Source organism: Nannospalax galili, unplaced genomic scaffold, assembly GCF_000622305.1.
Source record: "Nannospalax galili isolate Female #2095 unplaced genomic scaffold, S.galili_v1.0 scaffold83, whole genome shotgun sequence".
Taxonomy (NCBI): Eukaryota; Metazoa; Chordata; class Mammalia; order Rodentia; family Spalacidae; genus Nannospalax; species Nannospalax galili.
The window spans coordinates 1,182,938-1,204,466 of record NW_008352659.1 but is presented as its reverse complement, the minus strand read 5'-3'; the positions used below and the strand labels follow the sequence as shown (position 1 = coordinate 1,204,466).

At 41.5% G+C, this 21,529-nt stretch overlaps 1 protein-coding gene across 1 annotated transcript; it reads right to left on the bottom strand.

Moving 5' to 3' along the window:
* Positions 1–5,432: 5,432 nt before the first annotated feature.
* On the bottom strand, positions 5,433–16,491 carry Dydc1 (DPY30 domain containing 1). Its single transcript, XM_008849912.1, has 6 exons — positions 16,345–16,491; positions 15,798–15,899; positions 11,298–11,387; positions 8,446–8,499; positions 7,549–7,653; positions 5,433–5,462 (listed from the first exon to the last, which is right to left on the bottom strand). The coding sequence occupies exons 1-6, from the start codon at positions 16,489–16,491 to the stop codon at positions 5,433–5,435; spliced, it is 528 nt and encodes a 175-aa protein (XP_008848134.1).
* Positions 16,492–21,529: the final 5,038 nt, after the last annotated feature.

Below are 21,529 nucleotides of genomic sequence, written 5' to 3'. Positions count from 1 at the left end.
CTGGCCTATATAGTGAGATGGCGAGGGTGAAAGTTCACTGTCAGGGGTGTAGTTCTGGAGCTGGTTTGGGATGATGGTTGTACGACAGTATGACTATCCATAATGTTGTTGATTCTGCCTTTAAAATTGTCAAAAAGGCTGGGTGTGGTGGCACACACCTTTAATCACAGCACTCAGAAGGCATAGGCAGGCGGATCTCTGTAAGATTGCAGGCAGCCTGGACTCCACAGTAAGTTCCAGGCCATGTGGGGCTACAGGGAGACCCTGTCAAAAAAAATTGTCAAAAAGGTAAACTTTGTATGTATTTTGCCACAATTTTATATTATATATATTTTCTGTATATGGAGTAAACAAAATACATTAGAAAAAGTCTCTAAGTCTATTGCTCTGAGTTTTGTTCTGTAAAAATGTAATTGTTTCAATCTTGTTTTATTTAAAAATTCTTAAAAATTATTTTTATTATTTTATGTGTATGAGTGTATTGCATGCATGCGTGTACATAAACCTGTGTCCTGCAATGGCTGAAGAGGTCAGAGAGGGTGTCGGATACCCTGGAACTGGAGTTACAGATGGCTATTAGCCACCATGTGGGTTCTGGGATTTGAACTTGGGTCCTCTGCAAGCGCAGCCAGTGCTCTTAACCACTGAGCTATCTCTTCAGCCCCAATTGTTTTAAATCTTGAATTTTTTTTCTTTTTTTGAAATTTTCTTATTTTCTGTTCAATGAGTAAAATGAGAAAGAACTATTTTTAATATCCAAGCCAGCTCTGTAATGAGTCATTTCAAATTAGGAGGATTTCTTTTATTTGAGTCTTGGATTCTTCATCTGCAGAATGGGGAATATCATTAATTCAAAGTTATAAGGATTGAAAAGTGTTTTTAAGGAATGCAAGAGCTCCCACTTTCCCACTTGCTAAAGTTGTGACATATATATGTATGTATATATATGTATATATGTGTGTATATATATATATTTAATTAAGTATCTGTGGGGGGAGTGCTATGTGCATGTCAGTGCAGGTGTCTGTGAAGGCCAGAGGCATAGGATCTCCCTGGAGCTGTAGTTACAGGCAGTTGTGAGCTGCCTCATGTTGGGGCTGAGAACCAAACTCTGGGCCCCTGTAAGAGCAGTACATGCCCTTAACCACTGAGTCATCTCTCTCCAGCCCCTGGCTCAGTGGGTAAGATGCCTGCTGCAAAGGCATGACAGCCTGGGTGTGGATCTTCCATAACATCCAAGTAAAATCTGAGTGTGGCTGTGCATGCCTAAAACCCCAGAGCAGGAGTTTGGAGACAGGTACATCTCCCAGGCTTGCTGACCTGACCAGTCGGTCTAGCCAAAATGGTACTCCAGGTTCATTGAAGAGACCCTGTCTCAAAAAAGGTAGAAAGTGAGAGAGGAAGATCCCCAAAGTCAGTGTCTGCATTGGGTGATACACACACACACACACACACACACACACACACACACACACACACACAAACACAGACACAGGCAAGCACAGCCCCCCCATAAACAATAATAACTGCATAAATAAAAAAATATTAAAGCAATGACATACTATGAATCCATAGTAATGAGCATCAATTAAAAGAAATCCAAGGCCAGGGAGACCGTTCAGCAAAAGTGCTTGCTGCACGAGCCTTGATGACCTGAGTTTGATCCCGGAACCCTTATAAAAAGTTGGACATGGTGGCATGCGCCTGTCATCCCCATGACCCCAGGACTATGAGATGGGAGGTGAAGACAGGAGAGTCACTTGGAAGCTCATGGACCAGCTGGTCTGCAGTACCCAGTAGAGCAGAAACAAAAGAGATTATGCCTCAAAAATGTGAGAAAAGCAACTCCTGAAAGTTGTTCTCTACCTCCACACATGCAATGGCACACAAACACACACACACACACACACACAAACTAATAAATAATAATAATATAAGAGCACTGACTGCTCTTGCAGAGGACCTGGGTTTGATTCCTAGCACCTATATGGCAGTTAATAACTATCTGTAACTCCAGTTCCAGGGGATCTGATGCCCTCTTCTGACCTCCATGGGCATTGCATGACACAGGTGCACTTACACACATGCAGGCAATACACTCATACATTTAAAAATTAAAATAACAAATAAAATATCTTTAAAAAGGAATCCAGAAAGAATTCTGTTACTACTTATTTTTAACTTTGGTAATAACTAAAGGAAAAAAAAAACAAGAATTTATCTTGTCTTCAAAAGAGGTATTATAGTTTAGGTAGTCCAAATTTCTCATTGATGCTGGTGGATCAGAACATTGCTAGCATAAAAGTAAAATAAATATTTAAAAATTTAGAATGTGGTTGGGCGTGGTGGTGCACGCCTTTAATCCTAGCATTTGGGAGGCAGAGGCAGGCAGATCTCTGTGAGATTGAGGCCAGCCTGGTCTACATAGTGAGTTCCAGGCCAGCTGAGGCTACAGGGAGACCCTGTCTCAAAAAGACAAAAAAAAAATTAGAATGTAGAAAACTTGCCAAATGCAAATTTTCATTTGAGTAAGAATTAACCACTGATTGCTGCTAGAATTGGACAGTCATGTTGTCACACCACACTTTAGAGTTGGCAAGGGATACCACAAGAGCTTGGGAAGCACGGACTGTCATTAACCTGAACCAGTGGTTAGTCAATCACAGCCTCACTAATAGGGGTAGATATTGGGTAGATTACTATGTAGGATTTCAGGGCATGAGAGTAGTGTCAAATGGGAGGGAAGGGTGGCTAAAGGGCACAGAGATGCTTCTTGGACTGACAAAAAGGTTCTGAAATTAACTGTAGTAGTGGTTGCACGGATATACCAAAACCCAAGCAATAATAAACTTTACAAGACTAGAATGATGGCTCAGGGGTTAAGATCACTGATTGTTTTTGCAGGGGACCAGGGTTCAAGTCCCACCATCCACATGGTAGCTAACAACTGTCCAAAATGCCAGTTCCAGTGGAATCTGATGCCCTCTTCTGACCTCTGTGGGCATTTCATGGCATGAGTGCACTTACATACATGCAGGCAATACACTCATACACATAAGACAAATAAATAAATAAATAAACTTTACATATGTGAAACTTTTGGTATGTAAATTGTCCAATAAAGCAGTTACATATGCAATCCCATATCTAAGATAAAGCACCTCTAGTTTTAACAGAACAGAGACTATGATATCTACAGAAAAGAGGATCAGAGAAAATTGGGTATTCAAAATATCAAATAAGGGGCTGGAGAGATGGTGCAGCGGTTCGGATCACCGTTCTTGCAGAAGACCCAAATCTCAGCACCCACATGGCAGCTAACAACTGTCCATAACTCAAGTTCCAGGAGATCTGACAGTCTCTTCTGTCCTCTGCAGGCACTGCATGACATGGGTGCACTTACCTACATGCAGGCAATACACGCATACACATAAAATTTAAAAAAAAATAAAATAAAAATGAAGTGAAGTATGAAAAGTATTAGAGAAAAATAAATTACTCCGAAATACCTTTTCTTTGTTTTTTTATTTTAGTTGAGAAATAAGAGTCCTTGACTTCACCCTTGACTTTGCTGAGTATTAAAATCCTTCCATTTGAGATTTAGTGCACCTGCAAACATTTTAATGGTCTCATCTTTTGCAGTGGGAAAAAAAATCATTTAATTACCCATGCTTATATCCTTCACAACTGTCAGAATAGTTATCATTCCACTCCTAACACTGGATCCAGAATAAATCTAATGCCATCAGTAAGAAAGTCTCTGGTTCAGAGAGACAGTCAAGGTTAGCTGCTCAGTTTGGGATCTCGCTCCCTTCAAGGTTAAGAGCTTCTTCTTCCTTTCCCCTCTTTTGCCCAGTTCTGTCCAGAAGTACTTTAGAATTTTTAAAAATTATTTATTTATTTTAATTTTATGTGCATGAGTGTTTTGCCTTCATGTATATAAGTATATTACACATATACATTGGACCCCTTGGAACTGGAGTTATAGATGGCTGTTAGCAGCCATGTGGGTGATGGGAACTGAACCCAAGTCTTCCACAAGAGCAGCCAATGATCTTAACCACTGAGCCATCTCTCTAGTCCCGACAAATACTTTAAACAAGACCGTACCCAACATGGAACCTTAATGCATCACCCTATGACCAGCTAAACCCAGCTCCTCACTCATACCCTTTGAGGACTGTCTCAGGCTATGTTCGCCTATTTTGTCTTTAACCTTCAGCCTTCTATGGTGGAGTCCTCTGAGGCTGAAGCTAGGCTTGGAAGGGCACTGCTCCCTTTCTCTGATTCTTGTGCCTGGGTGGATGTGATTGGTAGTGACATATGATGGACCCCAGTGTGCAGCAGACAGACTCCCACAGGACACATCTGTCCAGGGCCTTTTGAGAAAAATATATAGAACTTGTATAGCAATGTTTAATTTTAAGGAAATAAATATTTTCCTTTTTTTCCCTTTTTCTATTCCCATTTAAACAATAAGCTGTTCTCTTCTCAGCACCTTGGGGAAAGGATATTAAAGCCCCAAACAGATTTCAAACATATTTAAAAACATAAAAGTCTTTTTTTTTGGCATTTATGATTTCAGAACTAAGACCTGAAGACTCACAACATAGTCTTGGATTTGGAAGAATTTTGTAAAGGAAATAAAGTTTTCCTGAAATTCCCAGGTTAGATCTGAAACTTCAAAAGGACCAAGAATATATAGCCTGTTTCCAGGGAGATCATCCAGAGCACAGCATCCTGGTACCTGTGTCCACCCACTGACCCAGAAAAACAATGCTCCCCAACACTCCAAGATCCTTTTGTTTCCCACTCCATTTACTCTGTATGGACACTCCCTGCAACATCCCTCCCTTCAGAAATCCAGAAGAGGAAGGCAGGGCCCTGGGTGCCCAACTGGGCAAAGAGTAAAGAAAAGGAAACCCCAACATGTGTTCTTCAGTGGGGACGGGCAAGCCAAACTTGACAACAGTCCCAAACGGAACTGTGGAAAAATCAGTCCTGTACTGCAGTCACATCATGGCAGTGTGACGGGCTGTGGGGCTGTGAAGTTTACCCACAGACAGCCTGGAGAAGACCGAGCAGTTCACTCCCAAAGGTGACATCGCATCTAAGGCCTGTTGGAGCCCCCCTGAGACTTCCACAGAAGCAACCTCTTTTCTAGAACTTTCCTACCAAGCAATCTTGTTCTGTGTAGAGATGCACGTTCTTCTGTTCTTCTCTTGCCTCACTTGGTTTCTTCTTTCCTTCTTCCCCAATGGTTCACACAAGTCATCAATTGTACTAGGAGATGCAAACCATATTTTAAAGCTACCCTTGAAGCCCCTTTATAGTTAGTGGGGGCAGAGGAGTCGAGTTCAAGTTTGAAGAAAAAAAATATGATCAGAGCCCTCAAGATTTGAAGCTAAAAATTTATTTCTCTTCAGTTGATCCTACAAATCTTGATCAATGTTTAACGCGACCTAAAAGCAAATACAAAGTAAATACATTTTACTACAGTGAAAAGAAACAATACAGAGAAAACAGAGCTTAAGTAATCTATGTGGTCCTATAAATGAAGTTTCTTGAGAGTTTTGGATGATTTAGAAGAATACCCAAATACAATATAATCATAAATTACATTCCTAAGCTAGTTATTACCCCTGCCTTTCTTTGCCCCTTGCTTCCTTCCTCATCCTTGGGGAGAGGGGTTCCTCCTTTGTACAACCACCCCTTATTAGAATTTCTAGTGGTTTCTCCCAAGCCTGCAGGCCTCACACACTCTCTCGATGCCTTGCTTCTTCCCATAGCTCACTTGACACACATGCTCTCTGTAGATTACTATCAAAACTTAATTGGTCTGGGGGCTGAGAGATGGCTCAGTGGTTAAGAACACTTGCTGTTCTTCCAGAGTGCCCAGGTTCAGTTCCCAGCATCCACATGGCAACTAACAACCATCTATAACTGCAATTCTAGGAGATCCAATACCTCTTCTGGTCTCTGAGGGCACTGTACACACATTGTGCACGTACACGCATACAGGCAAAAAGCCCATACACTCACATCCACTTCCCCATTCTCTTCCCCACACTGTACCCAGATGGTCTTTCTAAAGTACAGTTTTCATCACATTGGCTTCTGTTGCCTGTAGGAAGCATATAAGCCTCTGGAAGGAATTACAAGTCTTTTCAGGGTCTGGCCCCTGCTTTCTCCTCACCTTCATAGCCCCCAGTCCCCACCCCATTCCATAGATCGCTCCTACTGGGGTCTTCACCCTTCTTATATTCTCTGCCTGGAACACTCTCTTAGATTCCGTTTCCACACCACTGAGAAACACTCACTGACTTCCTTCAGGGACTTCCCTCACTAAGCTTCCTCCACTGTCCACATGTCCTGCTTCCTCAGTACACACAGAATCAAGCAGCCAGATGTGCCCTCCTGTCAGGACAGCCCCCATGCACAGCTGCTGGTTGGACTCAGTTATTAATAGCTCCTCCTTTCATTCGCAAAACCATACTGGTGTGGACAGTAGATATGCTGATCATCCCAACAATGACCATGAAACACTTCTGATTATGTTTCACTCCACAAGGTGAAAACTGACTGTCTTATCCCAACTGCATCTGGCACAATGATTGATACATGGAAGTCACAATATCCTTGTTAACTAAACAGATACACATATATACTATAAAAACACATATACTTGCCAGGCATGGTGGTGCATGCCTTTAATTCCAGCACTCAGGAGGCAGAGGCAAATGGATCTCTGTGAGTTCAAGGCCAGTCTGGTCTACATAGTGAGTTCTAGACCAACTGGGGCTACAGGGAGACCCCCGTCTCTAAAAGACCAATTGTCTACACTATCACCCAAAGTTTATCCTAAAACAACACACACACACACACACACACACACACACACACACACACAATTTTCACTAGAATATTTAGTTTCCAAGGTTTGCTCCAGAGGAAAAAAATAGTTCTTTTTCCCTGCCAAATTTAAGGATTATTTCACAAAATTATTTTATACATGTATCTTGAAGTGATTTTGATATTTTCAAACTCTAAAATACATAGGTAGAGATGGTATAGACATAAATATAAGTACAGACAGGTGTGAAGCTATAGATACAAATAAGAACACAGATCACTTCAGAGACAACCAGCGTACCAATTACGAATTTGGTTAGCAACCACGGACTTTGGTCCTCTTTGTATTAAGAAAAAGTCCTATTTGCCAGCCAATCTGGCCTCATGTGTACTAGACTTTATCAGCATTTTAAACTTTAAAAAAGTTTTTTATTATTTTTATTTTATGCGTATGCATGTATTGCTTGCATGTAGGTAAGTGCACCCATGCCATACAATGTCCACAGAGGTCAGAAGAGGCTCTTGCATCCCCTGGGACTGGAGTTAAGGACAGTCGTTAGCTGCCATGTGGGTTCTGGGATTTGAACCCGGGTCTTCTGAAAGAACAACCAGTGTTCTTAACTGCTGAGCCAGCTCTCCAGCCCCTTTATCAGCATTTTGAAACATCTGTTTTAAAAGGCATGTCTTGATACTCACATCAGATAACACTGGCTCATCAAGTTCTTCCACTCGGCTCAAGTTAGGGGCTCCATACCGATCACTGATCTCAGCTAGAGTCTTGCTCGAGTCCATTCCTGATTCCTACAGTTATAAAGCACATATTCTTTTTACTTTCCTATGGCTTCAAAATTAGTGTATTGTCTTTCTTTCAACTTTGCTATAAACTTTCTGAATTATGGCATCGAAACTCAACATTGTTATTTGGTAGAATTACTCTTTACCTGTTAATGGCAAGAGAATTCTAATAAGAAGCACTGAAAGTTATTTTTAAAAACATATTCATAGTTTTAAAATTCCAAATTTGTAAGCAGTTCTATGAGCAATGTAACAGGACATCCTAGCTTTTAAAAATGCAAGTACAGGGCTACAAAGATGGCTCAAGGGGTTAAAAGCACTGGCAGCTCTTGCAGGATCCAGGTTTGAGTCCCAGCACCCACATGGTGGCTAACAACCATCTGTAACTTCAGTTCCAGGGATCTGATCCCCTCTTCTGATCCCTGCAGGCACTGCACAACACAACATGCAGGTAATATACTCACACACATAAAATAAAAATAATAAATAAAATATTTTTAAAATGCAATTACACACAGAATGTCCAATTTTTATCCACTTTGAGGTTTTATTTCAAAGCCCATCACACTTGGTTTGTGTTTTGCTAAGGCAAGGTCTCACTATGCAGCCAGGCAGGCCTAGAACTCACAGCCCTTCTCCTGCTTTGCTTCCTGAGTGCCGGGATTACGAGTGTGCGACACCACTAATAGACTGATAATGCTCTCATTAAAACGTTATCTACTGAGGCATAAAAATTAAGCCTTGCGCTCTAGGACATGTACTCATTCCACATAGCACAGACTGGCGTTACCCTCTCACCTCCAACCGCGTGGAATCCTCAGCCCTTGCTGCGCTTTCTATGTTCGTCATCATCTCCTAGAGTGTATAAAAGTTAAGAAAACACTGAACGTTATTTCTATTTCCTGTTTCATTTTCAAGCATTTTTATTTTTATATAATGGTATGGTCCGTTTACTAGCAAAAGCAATTTTTTTCTAAGGCTTAATCTGAATACGCTGAACACAAAGCAGTGAATCAGTTTCAGCTAATACCCTCTAGGATCATTGTACTCATTTGTAAGTGAAACTTTCTTAAAAATGGGCTGAAACATTAAAGCTGAGGCCAACATACTAGCAAATGTGAAAACTGATTTTAAAAAGGGGGCAAAATCTTAGATTTAAGAGATTTTTAAAGAGAACTTGAAATAGTTTTTTTATTTTTTAAAATTTTTAATAACTAAATGATTAGAAGCATTTCATTACAGCTTTAACATATTCAGTAACACTCTAGAGCAAGAGTACATCTCTTTCACAAGTGGCTGTAATTTTCTGGGTTCACTGTTGAATAAATACAGTTATACAATATTGAACTCAGTATAAACCCTGTAAGACATAAAATTGAATGAAGTTTTTAACCTTTAAAAAAGTTGAAGTTGGGTTTTACAGTGAGAAAGGAGTGGCGTTTCTGAAATTAATCTCCCACAAGCTACTATCCAACTCCAAGTCATCTTCGCGGAGCCTTAGCAACACTCATACTCTGACTGCAGTAGGAATGTCCCGCCCAGGGTGGGAAGGCCTCTTCCTTCCAAACACTGCCTTAACCAAGCCGATCTCACCCTGGCTTGTCTTTTCATCAGGATGGGCTCCCAGCAGGGTGATATAACTGATGCTGGACTGAGTCCTTTTGGCTGGTGGAAGACTAATGATCTCATGACCATGCATGTGGCCACCCCAATTATAGGAATGTATATGGTTCTCTTTTGCAAAGATGACTCCATTCTCCCAGGAAGCTCTTATTCGGCATTCATATACTGGCACTAAGAGGTCTGATGACTCCAACCATCAGGATGGATATTTGACACAAACCCTCCCCCAGATTTTTTTGACTGAAACCAGAAAAGAAATCCATTGAGGAACGGTGCCAATGGGGGAGCCACAACATGCTACTCTCAGGAACCAGTAAGGACCAGGTTCCTCACCCTGTGCCACAAACCAGAACATTCAGGAGGAAGGCTGAAAGAACATCGAGGGAGAAGCAGAGGGGAGAGGCCTACTAGCTCTTAATTCTTTTGTTCCCAAAGGACTGAAGCAAATGGGGTCTAGCCCCCTTCAACTCAAGATTCTTCTACTACATTTGAGAGGGATAGTTTAAATTGTGTGTCTGCAGCCAGAAGATGGTCAGGGCAAGGGATGTGAAGGGACTCGCCTCTGAGTAGTGACTGAAACAGGGATAGTTTCCATGATAGAGATGAGGGATGCTAAGCCAATGGGGACACAAAGTATTAAAGTTGTGTTGACTTTGGTCACAGAGGCTGATACCTGGAGACATGGGTGGCCCCCTCTGGTGTGCTCATATGTGTGAGCGCTGATGTGCACACGCTAATGTTCCTGTTATACAGATTAACATATCAGCATCTGTGTTTTAAAAAATATTTTGTTATTTTTATTTCATCTGTATGAGTGTATTGCCTACATGTATGGAAGTGCATCCACGTCATGCAATGTCTATGGAGACCAGAAGAGGGTGTCAGATTCCCCTGGAACTTGAGTTACAGATGGTTGTTAGCTGCCATGTAGGTAGGTACTGGGAATTGAACCTGGGTCTTTTGCAGGAGCAGCCAGTACTCTTAATTGCTGAGTCATTTCCCCAGCCCCAACATCTCGTTTCTCAACTTTGCACTGATATTTGAATTTATTCCTCAAAATCTCATCTTTTTTATTCAGTTCACCTTCCACATACTTTTTTAATGCTTTTGCTGGGTGTGGTGGTAAACACCTTTAATCTTAGCACTTGGGAGGCAGAAGCAGGTGGATCTCTGTGAGATTGAGGCCAGTCTGGTCTACATAGTGGTTCCAGGCCAGCTGGGGCTACAGGGAGACCCTGTCTCAAAACACCAAACAACAACAACAACAACAACAAAAACCCCAAAACACTTTTTAAATGATGATTTTTCTCATCTGACCCATTAAAACATTAATAAACACATTGAGCACATTCTGTAAAACTTGCTTCTGATCTTGGTTTTAATTACAGAGTCAGTACAAGGAGTAGGGGAGCAGCCATAAATGCAGTCATTTGGAAGTTTGACCTATATGTTGCACATTTTCAGAATACTAGGAAATATTGGCCCAACTGGAAATTTGACTTTATATACATATAATCAGTGAAAGGGGACTTTTTGGGAAAATGTTATAGTATAGTTCATTCCAATAAAATGAAAAATGAAAAATCTATGTAAGAATAGATTTTTAAAAAGCAAATGATTTTTGATCAGCCTAACATGAAGAGACATACTGCTGTCTCAGCCATAAGAATACCCTCCATACTGCAAAGACCTTAACCTTAAAGCAGCCAGTGTAATTAACAACAGCTAGCTCCTGATTTTGACAGCGTCGCTCTAGAGCCTGTCCCCTCTCACAGAGGCATTGCACACACTAACTGTACTTGACCCTCACCCTAGTGTGGGGTGATGCCATCACACTGTTATGCTGCTGTGGATGTTTTGAAACAGGAAAGCAGACCAAAAACACTTGCTGAAGCCCCACAGCGAATGTGGGGCTAGCGTCGGGACTCTGAATCCCACAACTTCTTTGCTGCTGCTGCTGCTGGAAGAAACGGTTTGAGGAGTCTAAAAGCTTCAAATAGGCAAGCGTTTATAAAACTTCAGAGTACCTTGTTTAACTGTTCTTGAGGTCTCTGGAACTCGTGTGTCTTCTGTTTCTCTTTTTCTTGCATTTCCAACTCCAGCTGGAACGCCAGCTGCTGCTGAATATTCGCAGTGTTAATCAGATTACAGTTATAATAGATCGATTGCAAGGAATTGACTCTGACATTCTTGTCTGTTTTAAACAGGGTCTCACCTGTGTAGCACAGGCTGGATTCTAACTCATGACAATCTCTTGCCTTACTCTCCTTACTGCCGGAATTACAGGCATGAACCACCACAGCCCGCTATGTACTATTTTTAAGTCCCCCATGATAATTTCATTTATTCCCATCTAAATTTCAGAAACTTACAAAAATGATCATAGTCACATACATAATACTTAGCTTTTACAAATATTTCCTTAACCATAAAAATGGGGCTTCTTTAACTGCTAGTTGCAAGAAGTAGTTGATACAAAGTCAAGTCATTTTTCTGTTCTTGAAACTACAGTGGTTTTTCTTCTGATAAAATTTCTTTAAGCAGCTGGGCATGGTAGCACATGCCTTTAGTTCTAGCACTGGGGAGGCAGAGGCAGGTAGAGGTCTAATGAGTTCAAGGCCAGCCTGGTCTACATAGTGAGTTCTAGGCCAGCTGGGGCTACAGGGAAACCCTGTCTCAAATAAATAAAAAAAATTTTTTTCTTTAAGCAATAGATAGGTATTGAAAGAACCAAATCTTGGGTGAGTGGAAAAAATCTTATGAATATGAATATGCATCTGTAAATGTGTCATATTAATAGTAAGTTTGGTCCTAACTCAGCATGTATGCCACACAGATGTTAGTAATGGAGCCTGTGGGACAGATCTGACCCTGCTCCCTTTTGGGGTAGCTTAGTGGTCAAGAATGTTATTTACATTCTTAAATGGTTGAGGAAGAAAAAGATCAAAAGGATACTTCATGTTACAGCAGCTGTAAACAAAGTTTTATTGAAACACAGTTGTATTCATTCAGTTATGAATTGTCTGTGACTGCTTTTCACAGACAACAGCAGAGCAAAGTAGCCAGAACAGAAACCACATGTAGTATTATCTTGCCTTTACACAGATGTTCAGTACAAAATCAGAGAGTGCTTGGAATACAATGGTAGCACCATGCGACTTTTTTTTTTTTTTTTGAGACAGGGTCTCCCTGTCCCCCAGCCTGGAACTGGATGTCACAGATCTGCCTGCCTCTGCCTCTGAGTGCTGGGATTAATGGTGTGTGCCACAACGCCTGGCAGTACAGGATTTTTTTTTTTAAAATACAATGACACTGTGCTAAAAGAACACTATGAACATCAGGTGAAGCACACGTCACAATATTCTCAACTCATATGGAAGCAAAGGTCAGGAGTCATCAAGATGGCTCCATGGGTAAAAGTAACTGCTGGGAACCTGACCACCTGGGTTCAATCCTCAGAACCCACATGAAAGCTGTGGAAGAGCTGGGTGTGGTGGTGCACACCTTTAATCCTGGCACTCAGTAGGCAGAGGCAGGTGGGTCTCTGTGAGATTGGGCAAGCCTGGTCTACATAGAGAGTTCCAGACCAGCTGGGACTACATGGTGTTCCTATAAAAAAACAAAAAAAGAAAAGAAAAAAAGTAAGCCTACAACTCCACCAAGGCATGCATATATTCCTCACCATGTCATACACACACACACACACACACACACACACACACACACACAATAATAACAATTTTTAATTAAAAAAGCAAATGTCAGAAAAATGGAACATTTAAACTAGCTTTATCTCATCACAACAGAATTTCTTCACACAAACGAAAACAGGGTGTGAAACAATACAAGAATCTAAGTAGTTCGAGGCTCTCCAAGCCAGGAAAGACATTTGGCAGCAGCAGGGAATTAATTTAAGCACTGTTGATTTCCATGATAAAAGAGAGGTGTCCATAAAGTTAATTTGTTTGGATTATTAGCCTTTTAGCAAGAACAGTTACTCAAACTGTTGACACTGGGTGCAATATTGGCTGTCAATTAAAAACAAGTCAAATGATTTTGAATGTTTTCTCTTGGTTTTTATTGATTTTTGTTTGTTTGCCTTTTGAAAAATAAAAGGTTTGTTTCTATGTGTATATGTGTGTGTCAGTCTGTGTGTATGTGCATGTGTGTACAGGTGCCCTCCCTCAGGAGCCAAAAGATGGCAACAAACTGTCTAGAGCTAAAGTTACAGGTGGTTGTGAGCTGCCCAAAATGGGTGCTAGAAACAGAACTCAGATCCTCTGGAAGAGCAGCAAGCACTCTTAACCACTGAGCTATCACTCCAGCCCCTTATTTTATCATCATCATCATCATCATCATCATCGTCATCATCATCATCATCATCATCATCATTATCATTATTATTACTATTTACAGGATCTTACTATGTAACTCAGACTGGCCTGGAACTTAAGATTCTCCTGCCTCAACCTTCCCAGTGCAGGGATTATGGGCATGAAGCACCATGCCCAGCTTTTTCTTTGGCTTTTGTTGAGCTGAGGATGTTCCCAAGGCTACCCACGTGTTGCTTACTGAACTGGCCAGTGCTGAGTTTGAAGTGGCCGCAAGGAGGAGGCCAGGTCTTCAACCTCCAGCTCACACATTTCTGGGAGTAGCAGGAGGCCTCCCTTCACCTCAGCCCCACTCCCCGTTAAGTCCTTCTCTGTTGGTTCATCCCTCCTTCTTCCAACTATTTCCACTCACAAATCACTTCTTTAATGGGCCATCAACTTTCCTGCTGGATAGCATTATACATTCACTTCCCGCCCAATACAATGCTTTGGGTTCAATGCATAGCTGATTAGTTTTGCTGGTCAATGTGGCTACAGAAATGTTGTTTTATGGTATTGCTGAATTTTATCTGAGTAAGATGAAGTCCTCGTGAATTGTGGTCTGACAGTCTTGGAGAAGGAGAGCTATTGGGAATTCTCCTGATTCTGATAGATAGGGGTCAGATCTAACAGTGGGGACTGTCAGAAAAAGGACAGGTCCCCATTCAAAGTTACTGCTGCTGTAGGAGACACCTTGCCTGTCTGGAGGACAAGTTGAGGCCCAACCCACACATGGTATTCCTCCCAAGAATAAATCTGGAGTTTTCAACAGGCCTGTCCCAGATCTAGGCCCCTTAGTAGCTATTTCTACTTCAGTAGGAAGGCTGGGAGATTTGGCTGAGATGCTTTTTGCTAGAGCTATATTGTTTCTATTTATTCATACTTCCAAATAGCAGGCTTCTTTCCCTTTTAAGTGTGTGGACATGAGTGGAGAATCTAAAGTGAAATACTTTATGGTAGACCTATTTCAGTGGCTCCCACATTCAGATGTTTACTATAAATTAAGTCAGTTTAGACGCCACTCTGGAATTATCCTTTATCTGGAGTATTCTCTATGACCCAACCCTGCAATGTTTTCCTCACTAACATCTTCAGCTCCCCTGTCCTGCTGCCCTAGACCTGTGTAGTCAAATGGCATTCCTCCTCCACATTTTCACTCAGGTACCTAAGTCTATGTGGAGAAAATCACATCACCAAGCCGATGGCACTATTATGAATGCTTGGTTTCCAAAGGCTACCTGTATAGGTTGAGTATCTCTTTATAAATGCTAAGGAAACACTTCCTTAGCATTTATAAAGAGATACTATATATTATAGAGATACTATATGAGATACTATATATTATAAGAGATATTATATATTATATATTTTATTATATACTATAATATATATTATATATCTATTTTCCACATGTGGCATAAGGTAAGTACACAAAAAGTTTCTTATTTGGGACTATTTTGAACTTAAGATTTTTTGGGGGGTTCTTGGTGTGTGATCTATAGCTTCAGTAAACCACTCTCCCATCTTCCAAAGGCAGTGTTTAACTTTTATGACTCTCTCTACCCTTCCCACCTGGTCATTTCCTTCTTGGTGGATGATCATGGTCCTTACTTTATGACAAAGAAAGTCATGTGGAGCCTCCTTCCAACTTTTTGCCACACACCAACACACCCACCTGTACCTGTGTTACCTCTTCTTTGTTTCTGACTTACAATAAAAGGCTCTTCCCCTTGTGTTCCAGACCCATGCCCTCATCTTCCCATGGACAGAAGGCTCTGTGGACCCTCCTTTCTGTTTTCTTATGTCAGCCAGTCCCACTTCCATGTTACTCAGCCACGATAAAAGCCACTGCCTTCCCCTCAGTCTCCATGGATGCACTATGCCCACTAACCAGCTCCCTTCTAATTCACTGCCCTCCCCTCCACTGTCCCTGGAGGGGCTGGGGACCTTGGAGGAGCAGGAGCTGAGGTTCAGTTGATCACCCTGTCCCCTTGACACACTCTCTGGTTTGTCCTCTTTCATAAGCTGCTGCTTCTCCAGCAAAGCAAGATGAAGATACTAGAGAACCATGTCCAAGTGAGCAGAGCTAGGGAGAACGTCAGTATTTCAATAAGGGTGACACTGTTCATCACCATCACCTTTGCCTCTTTGTCTCACCTGCTGAAAGAAGAGCTCTTCTGCTCTGAGGTGTTCCAACATTTCCTGCTCCATCAGAGCTAATTTTCTCTCATGTTCCAAATCAACCATTTCTTTCTGTTTCTAGAAGTTGGCAAAATCAATAGCATATAACTTATTAGAGATCAAATAATCTGTTAAAATAACCTTATAAGCATCTTAATCACCAACAATAGTAAAAGGGGTAAGTAAACTATGGCGTATTCATTTGGAAACTATGTAATAATTTGGGGGAGTTGTGTGTTTTATCTGAACAAAGAACACAAAATTAAAATTATAAATTGATTATAAAAATGAAAAGGAAAATCTTTAGAAATATATCAGATAAAGAAAATGCACAAACGAAAATGCCTAAAATCAAAACAGATGTTTTCTTTCTGTTCCTATCTTTCCACTTTTACATGTTGTCCAACATTTTTACATAGTAAACATTTTTATTATAGAAAGAACTAATATTGAACATAAAAATGTGGGCAAGTTGAATCAATTATTGGGCTCTTCTAATTCCTAAAAGGAAATCTATCCTTACCAGCTCTTCCATGGTCACATTTTCCTTGTATTTGTAAATCCACATCGCTAAATATTCTATTGGGTCCACTGGACGAACTCTTGCCACTTCTGCAAGGCCTTGAGTTAGACATGTTCCAAGACACTTTTGAAGATATAGCGACTCCATTTCTAACTCCTAAATAAAACATCTTAAAAAAAAAGATTTTTCATGAGGTCAAAAAGTTTTCCAAGAAAGCACCGTAAGAGTAAAATCCAGGGAGGCCATCAAAGCATTCCACACTCTCGCCAGTCATGAGCACGTCTCATTAGGGATGGCACAAGGAAGGTGGTCCTAAGAAATGCAAACAGTTTCCAAAAGGGCTCTTCAGAAGCAAGAAAAATAGCTTCTACATCCTGAAGGGCTCTCAAGTTCAGTCCCAGAGTCCAGAAAAGGACGCTATCATTATCCACTGCAGGATGACTTTGCACCAACCAATGCTTGTGCCATTTGATCCCATAACATCCCTGACAATGGGTATCATGATGCCCACTGTACATATGGGAAACCAGGCTTACAGAGTGCAAGTGAACAGTTCAGCTGTCCGATGGAGTCAGGGTCTGCACCTGCATCTTGATTCCAGGGCCCGAACTCCAGTGACTCCTCTAGTAAGACGCTTCTCCTAAGTCACAAGAGCACTTTTACAGATCATCACAACAATCCATCTCTTCTCCAAAATCCATGTATTTTCAAGGCCAGAGACTAAAAATTCAACTTCAGAAAAATGGCCTATGAGGTTCCTCACAATCTGGCTATAAACTTCTCTTCTGGCTCATCTCAAGCATTCCACTCCCCTCACATATCTTGTGCTCTCACCCCATTGAATATCCTCCCATCTACAGACCGTGTCCCACTTCCACAATTCTTTCCTGTTTCTGCTCTTGAAAAATATCTCCTCATCTGCAAGGCACAGCTCATGTCTCACTCCCTGAGCTTTACTAAACAACACAAGCGAGTTCCTCCTGCTCCAAGCAGCTCACACGGCCCTCACCGTGCTGCTTGAGAATTAGTGTGTGCACAAGAATGTGTCTGTTCTTCTAAGAGACTAAGTCCTCTAGGTCCCCCAAGAGATGTTTTGATTGCAGTACTGACACCACTGTCTTGCCACAGTAGCAAGTAAGTTTTCTGCCTGCTCCCAGTTGTGTTAAGTCTTTTCAATTATTAAGATGGCTGCATAACTTTTCCTGGTAGACTATTTCTATAAACAGCTCAATGTATTGCAGCTTTGTAGTCCCAGTACCTATTTTGATATCTCTCTCTCTCTCTCTCTCTCACACACACACACACACACACACACACACACACACACACACACACACACACACACACACAAACACACACACCATATATATATATATATATAATATACTCAGCAGATATTTGTTGATTGTTTTTTGTCAGATTCTCAGAAGGGCCTAGATTTCATAAACTATTAAGGATAATGTGAAGATGATAAGTTTTTTTTTTATTTTGTTTTGGTTTTGCTAGGGACATAGTTCAGTGTAAGACTACCGCCTACCTTGGGTTCAATCCCCAGCACTGCAAAAAAATTAAGATGAGGTGATCTGTTTTTTTTTTTTAAAGCACTTGAAATATAGTGGTTGCTATATATTTTCTTCCTTTAAAAAATATTTGTTCTCTGGTGAAGATTGTAAAACAGGAGTAGTTGGCTAAGATAAAAGCTGGATTGCCATTATTGATGTAGATGGGATATTTATGATAGTGATTTATAGTCAATAAATAGAGGTGTTAAAAGAAATAACCCTTACCTACAAAAATATATATTTGTTCTGGAGAGATGGTTCAACAGGTAAATGTACAACCTGAGTTTGATCCCCAGATCCCACCATGAAAGGAGAGCACTGGCTCACTAAAGTTGTCATCTAACATTATGCACCATGGCATGCATGTGTCTGCACTCATGCACTGCCCCACTTCTCGGACATACACACACACACACACACACACACACGCTCATACACACACACACACAAATCTGTTCTGGGTGAGGCTAAGGAGATAGCGCAGGCTCAGTGGGTTAGAGAGCTCCTCTGCAAACAAAGGCCTGATTTGGGAACTCTAGTATCCTCATGAGAATTCAGGCATGGCTGCTAGTGCCTGTAGCCCCAGCACTGGCAGTGAGGAACACAGATGGATCCAGAGAGCTTCCTGATCATTCAGCCTAGTCAAAACAGTGAGCATGAATAAGAGAGGCTGTCTCAAAGAAATTAGATGGAAATCAATAGAAGACAATCCATGTCCTGCTGTGGCCTCCACATGCACACACACCTACATGCTCAGTGTATGTACCATACACACACACACCCCACAATACATACACATATGTTCTAATTATCACTGTCATTGTATTACATTGCTATGCTAGTGGTGTCTCCTTTTCAGCTTTATATAACCTCAGGAAGGGACTTCACAAGTTCTGCAAGTTTCTTAAGCCGTGAGCCTCACCTCTTCCTCTACAAGAAAATGTTTTGATCTGGAGGAAACAGCTCCACCCCTTCCTCTGGTTCTTACATTCTTTCTGTCCTCTCCTTGACAGTGTTCCTCCAGCCTTGAAGGAGATGATACAGATGATTACTCTCTTCCATTTACGGCTGAACATTGAAAAGCTCTGCCACAGCAACAGTCACTTAGTCTCAGCAGTTTGACTACTTATGAGTCTCCACAGTAACTACCACCCACTGCAACAAAGAAGCTTCCCCAAGCAATGTCAACTGCAAACAGTAAGCTACAGGTGGAAACACAAATGTTTAGAAAGCAAATTGACAGGCACACTACACTGTTTAATAAAAAAACAGCGGCAACCTCCCTGGGGCATATGACTTTACCCTAAGCCTCCGTAAGTAACCCCAATAACTCACTGGGTCATCAAGCTGGACTTGGAATGAATCGTTTGTTTGATCTGTTGTTGCTCCTCTATTGTTCCCCACCAAATCCTAAGTCCCAATGTGATAGTATTAGGAGGTTTGCTTTTGGGATATAATGAGATCATGAGGGAAGAGCCCTTGTGCATGAGATTCGTGCCCTAGAGACTGGAGAGCTGTGTTTGCTTTTATGCTCTCCATGTAATGAAAAGGCAGCATACAGTAACCGGGAAATGATGTGTAATAACAAGGAACCAAGCCCGCGTCAAACTCCAGTCCAGGGCCTTGGAATTCCCACCCTCCAGATCTGTGGGAAATAAAAGTGCGTTATTTAAGGCCACATGGTTTAACATTGTTGCAGCCCAAATTTCTTATTCTAGAAGTTCAAAACAAACTAAACTAGTCTCTAACTTCATAATTCACAGAGATGAGTGAGGAAGATACGTGCTAATGATAAATCAATAAATAGGAAATTAAAACGGAAATACGTGCTGTGAAGAGTGAACGGGAATGTTGTAGCATTTGTTTTCCTGTTGCTGTGATAAAATTCTGACCAAAACCAACTTGGGGAAGGAAAGGGTTTATTTCAGCTTACAACTCCCAGGTCACAATCTATCACTGAAGGAAGTCAGGGAAGGAACTCAAGGCGGAAACCTAAGGGCAGGAACTGAAGCTGAGACCTTGGAGAAATGCTGCTTACTGGCTTCCTTTCCCTGGCTTGCTTTCTTATACAGCCCAAGCTCACCTATCTAGTGATGGCACCACCCACAATAGGCAGCCATCGTCCTGTGTCATGTCCCCCCACCCCACCATCAACTAGTCATTAAGAAAATGTCTCACAGACACAACCCCAGGCCAGTCTGATGGAGGAAATTCTTCAGTTGATGTCCCCAGGTGACTTAAGTAAAACTAACCAACACAGGGGATATGATCAAGTCATGGAAGTCAAGAAAACCTGTAGGGGGTGACATTTCAAGGCATAGAAGAGAGAAGCTTGGTAATCACTGGGGACAGAGTGATGTGTGTCTAGACTTGTCTCTAGACCAGTGCACCTAATATTTTGCATAAAATTTCAGACATTCAGAATATCGACCCCTTGTAGATACCAATCCCACCATTCTGTCATGAAATAGTGATGGGAGGGCAAAATGGTCTGACTCTGTGGATGGGAATTTGGCAAGTCTAGAAAGATCAGAGGATGTTTACCCTCACACCTCTTAAATCTTGTCTCAAAGATGTACTTGCAAAACTGTAAATGGACGTATGAACACGGTATTTGCTCCATTATTACACACACTGACTGGAACACCATCTGAATACTCAGGCAGAAGATGGACTAGATAGAATACATGGAGTCTTGAACAGATATAAGGGAGTGAGGATGCTCTGTAAAATAGGGAGTGATTCCCCAGGACACAATGAAGTGCCGAAATCACTTCTGTCATCCTCTGTTACGCCCACTGATAGTGGAGGATGTGTATGGGTGTGCACATAAGTTTAGTCCTAGCAACTCTCAAGAATGGACCGAAATTGGCACAAATGAGCTGACTTCCCATCAAGTTGGCCATTGGTGTCTTAACTACACAGAGGAAAGCATTGTGCAGCTGCCTGGAACAGGGTGTCCCTTGTGTTTCTTCAGTGGCAAATCCTCTCGAGACAAAATTACCTCGTGGTCATCTCAGTGCCATTTGAAGTTGTTGCATTAAAAAATGGAAGAGATTCCTACTGCTGCTCTGTTTGAGGGTACAGCACAGGAAGGGGACGAAGGTCCCCAAGGGGGAAACTGGAACCTACAAGATGCCCTAGGACTGCCTGGTTTTTATGGGAGTTGGGTGGAGCACTGTAAGCGGGGTCTGCATTGAAGTCCCTCTGTCATCTCAATAGCACCTGTTTCCCGCCCACCTGAGGAACATAATACCCATCTCTCCTGCCCTAAGCAATGTTTTCCAAATACTCCAGTACACATCTGGGCTCCACTGAAGAAAGCCTCTTCCCACAGAAACAGCAGCCTCCATGAGCCACTGAAGGAAGGAAGTTCTCTCCCCAGACCTCGGAGAGAGCTGGCCAGGTGAATTAGAAGTGAGGGGACCTGGGCACCAGCGCCAGATTCAGTAAATAGAAAATATACCAGGTCCAATTCAATTACAATTTCAGAGAAGCAATGAATAATTTTGACTTATGTTATACTTATGCTAAAAAAAAGTAACCTGTTTACCTGAAAATCAGATTTAACTAGGCAACCATTAACCTAGGACACTTAAGTTAGTTTTCTCTGGAGTGGTTAG

Excerpts from the sequence above, each read along its gene's own strand:
- Dydc1 (XM_008849912.1), bottom strand. The coding sequence starts at position 16,491 with ATGGAGTCGCTATATCTTCAAAAGTGTCTTGGAACATGTCTAACTCAA. Across the intron at positions 8,500-11,297 it reads CTCAAGAACAGTTAAACAAG|ATGATGACGAACATAGAAAG; the intron begins GTACTCTGAAGT and ends ACACTCTAGGAG. Across the intron at positions 5,463-7,548 it reads ATGAGCCAGTGTTATCTGAT|GTCGCGTTAAACATTGATCA; the intron begins GTGAGTATCAAG and ends ATTTGCTTTTAG.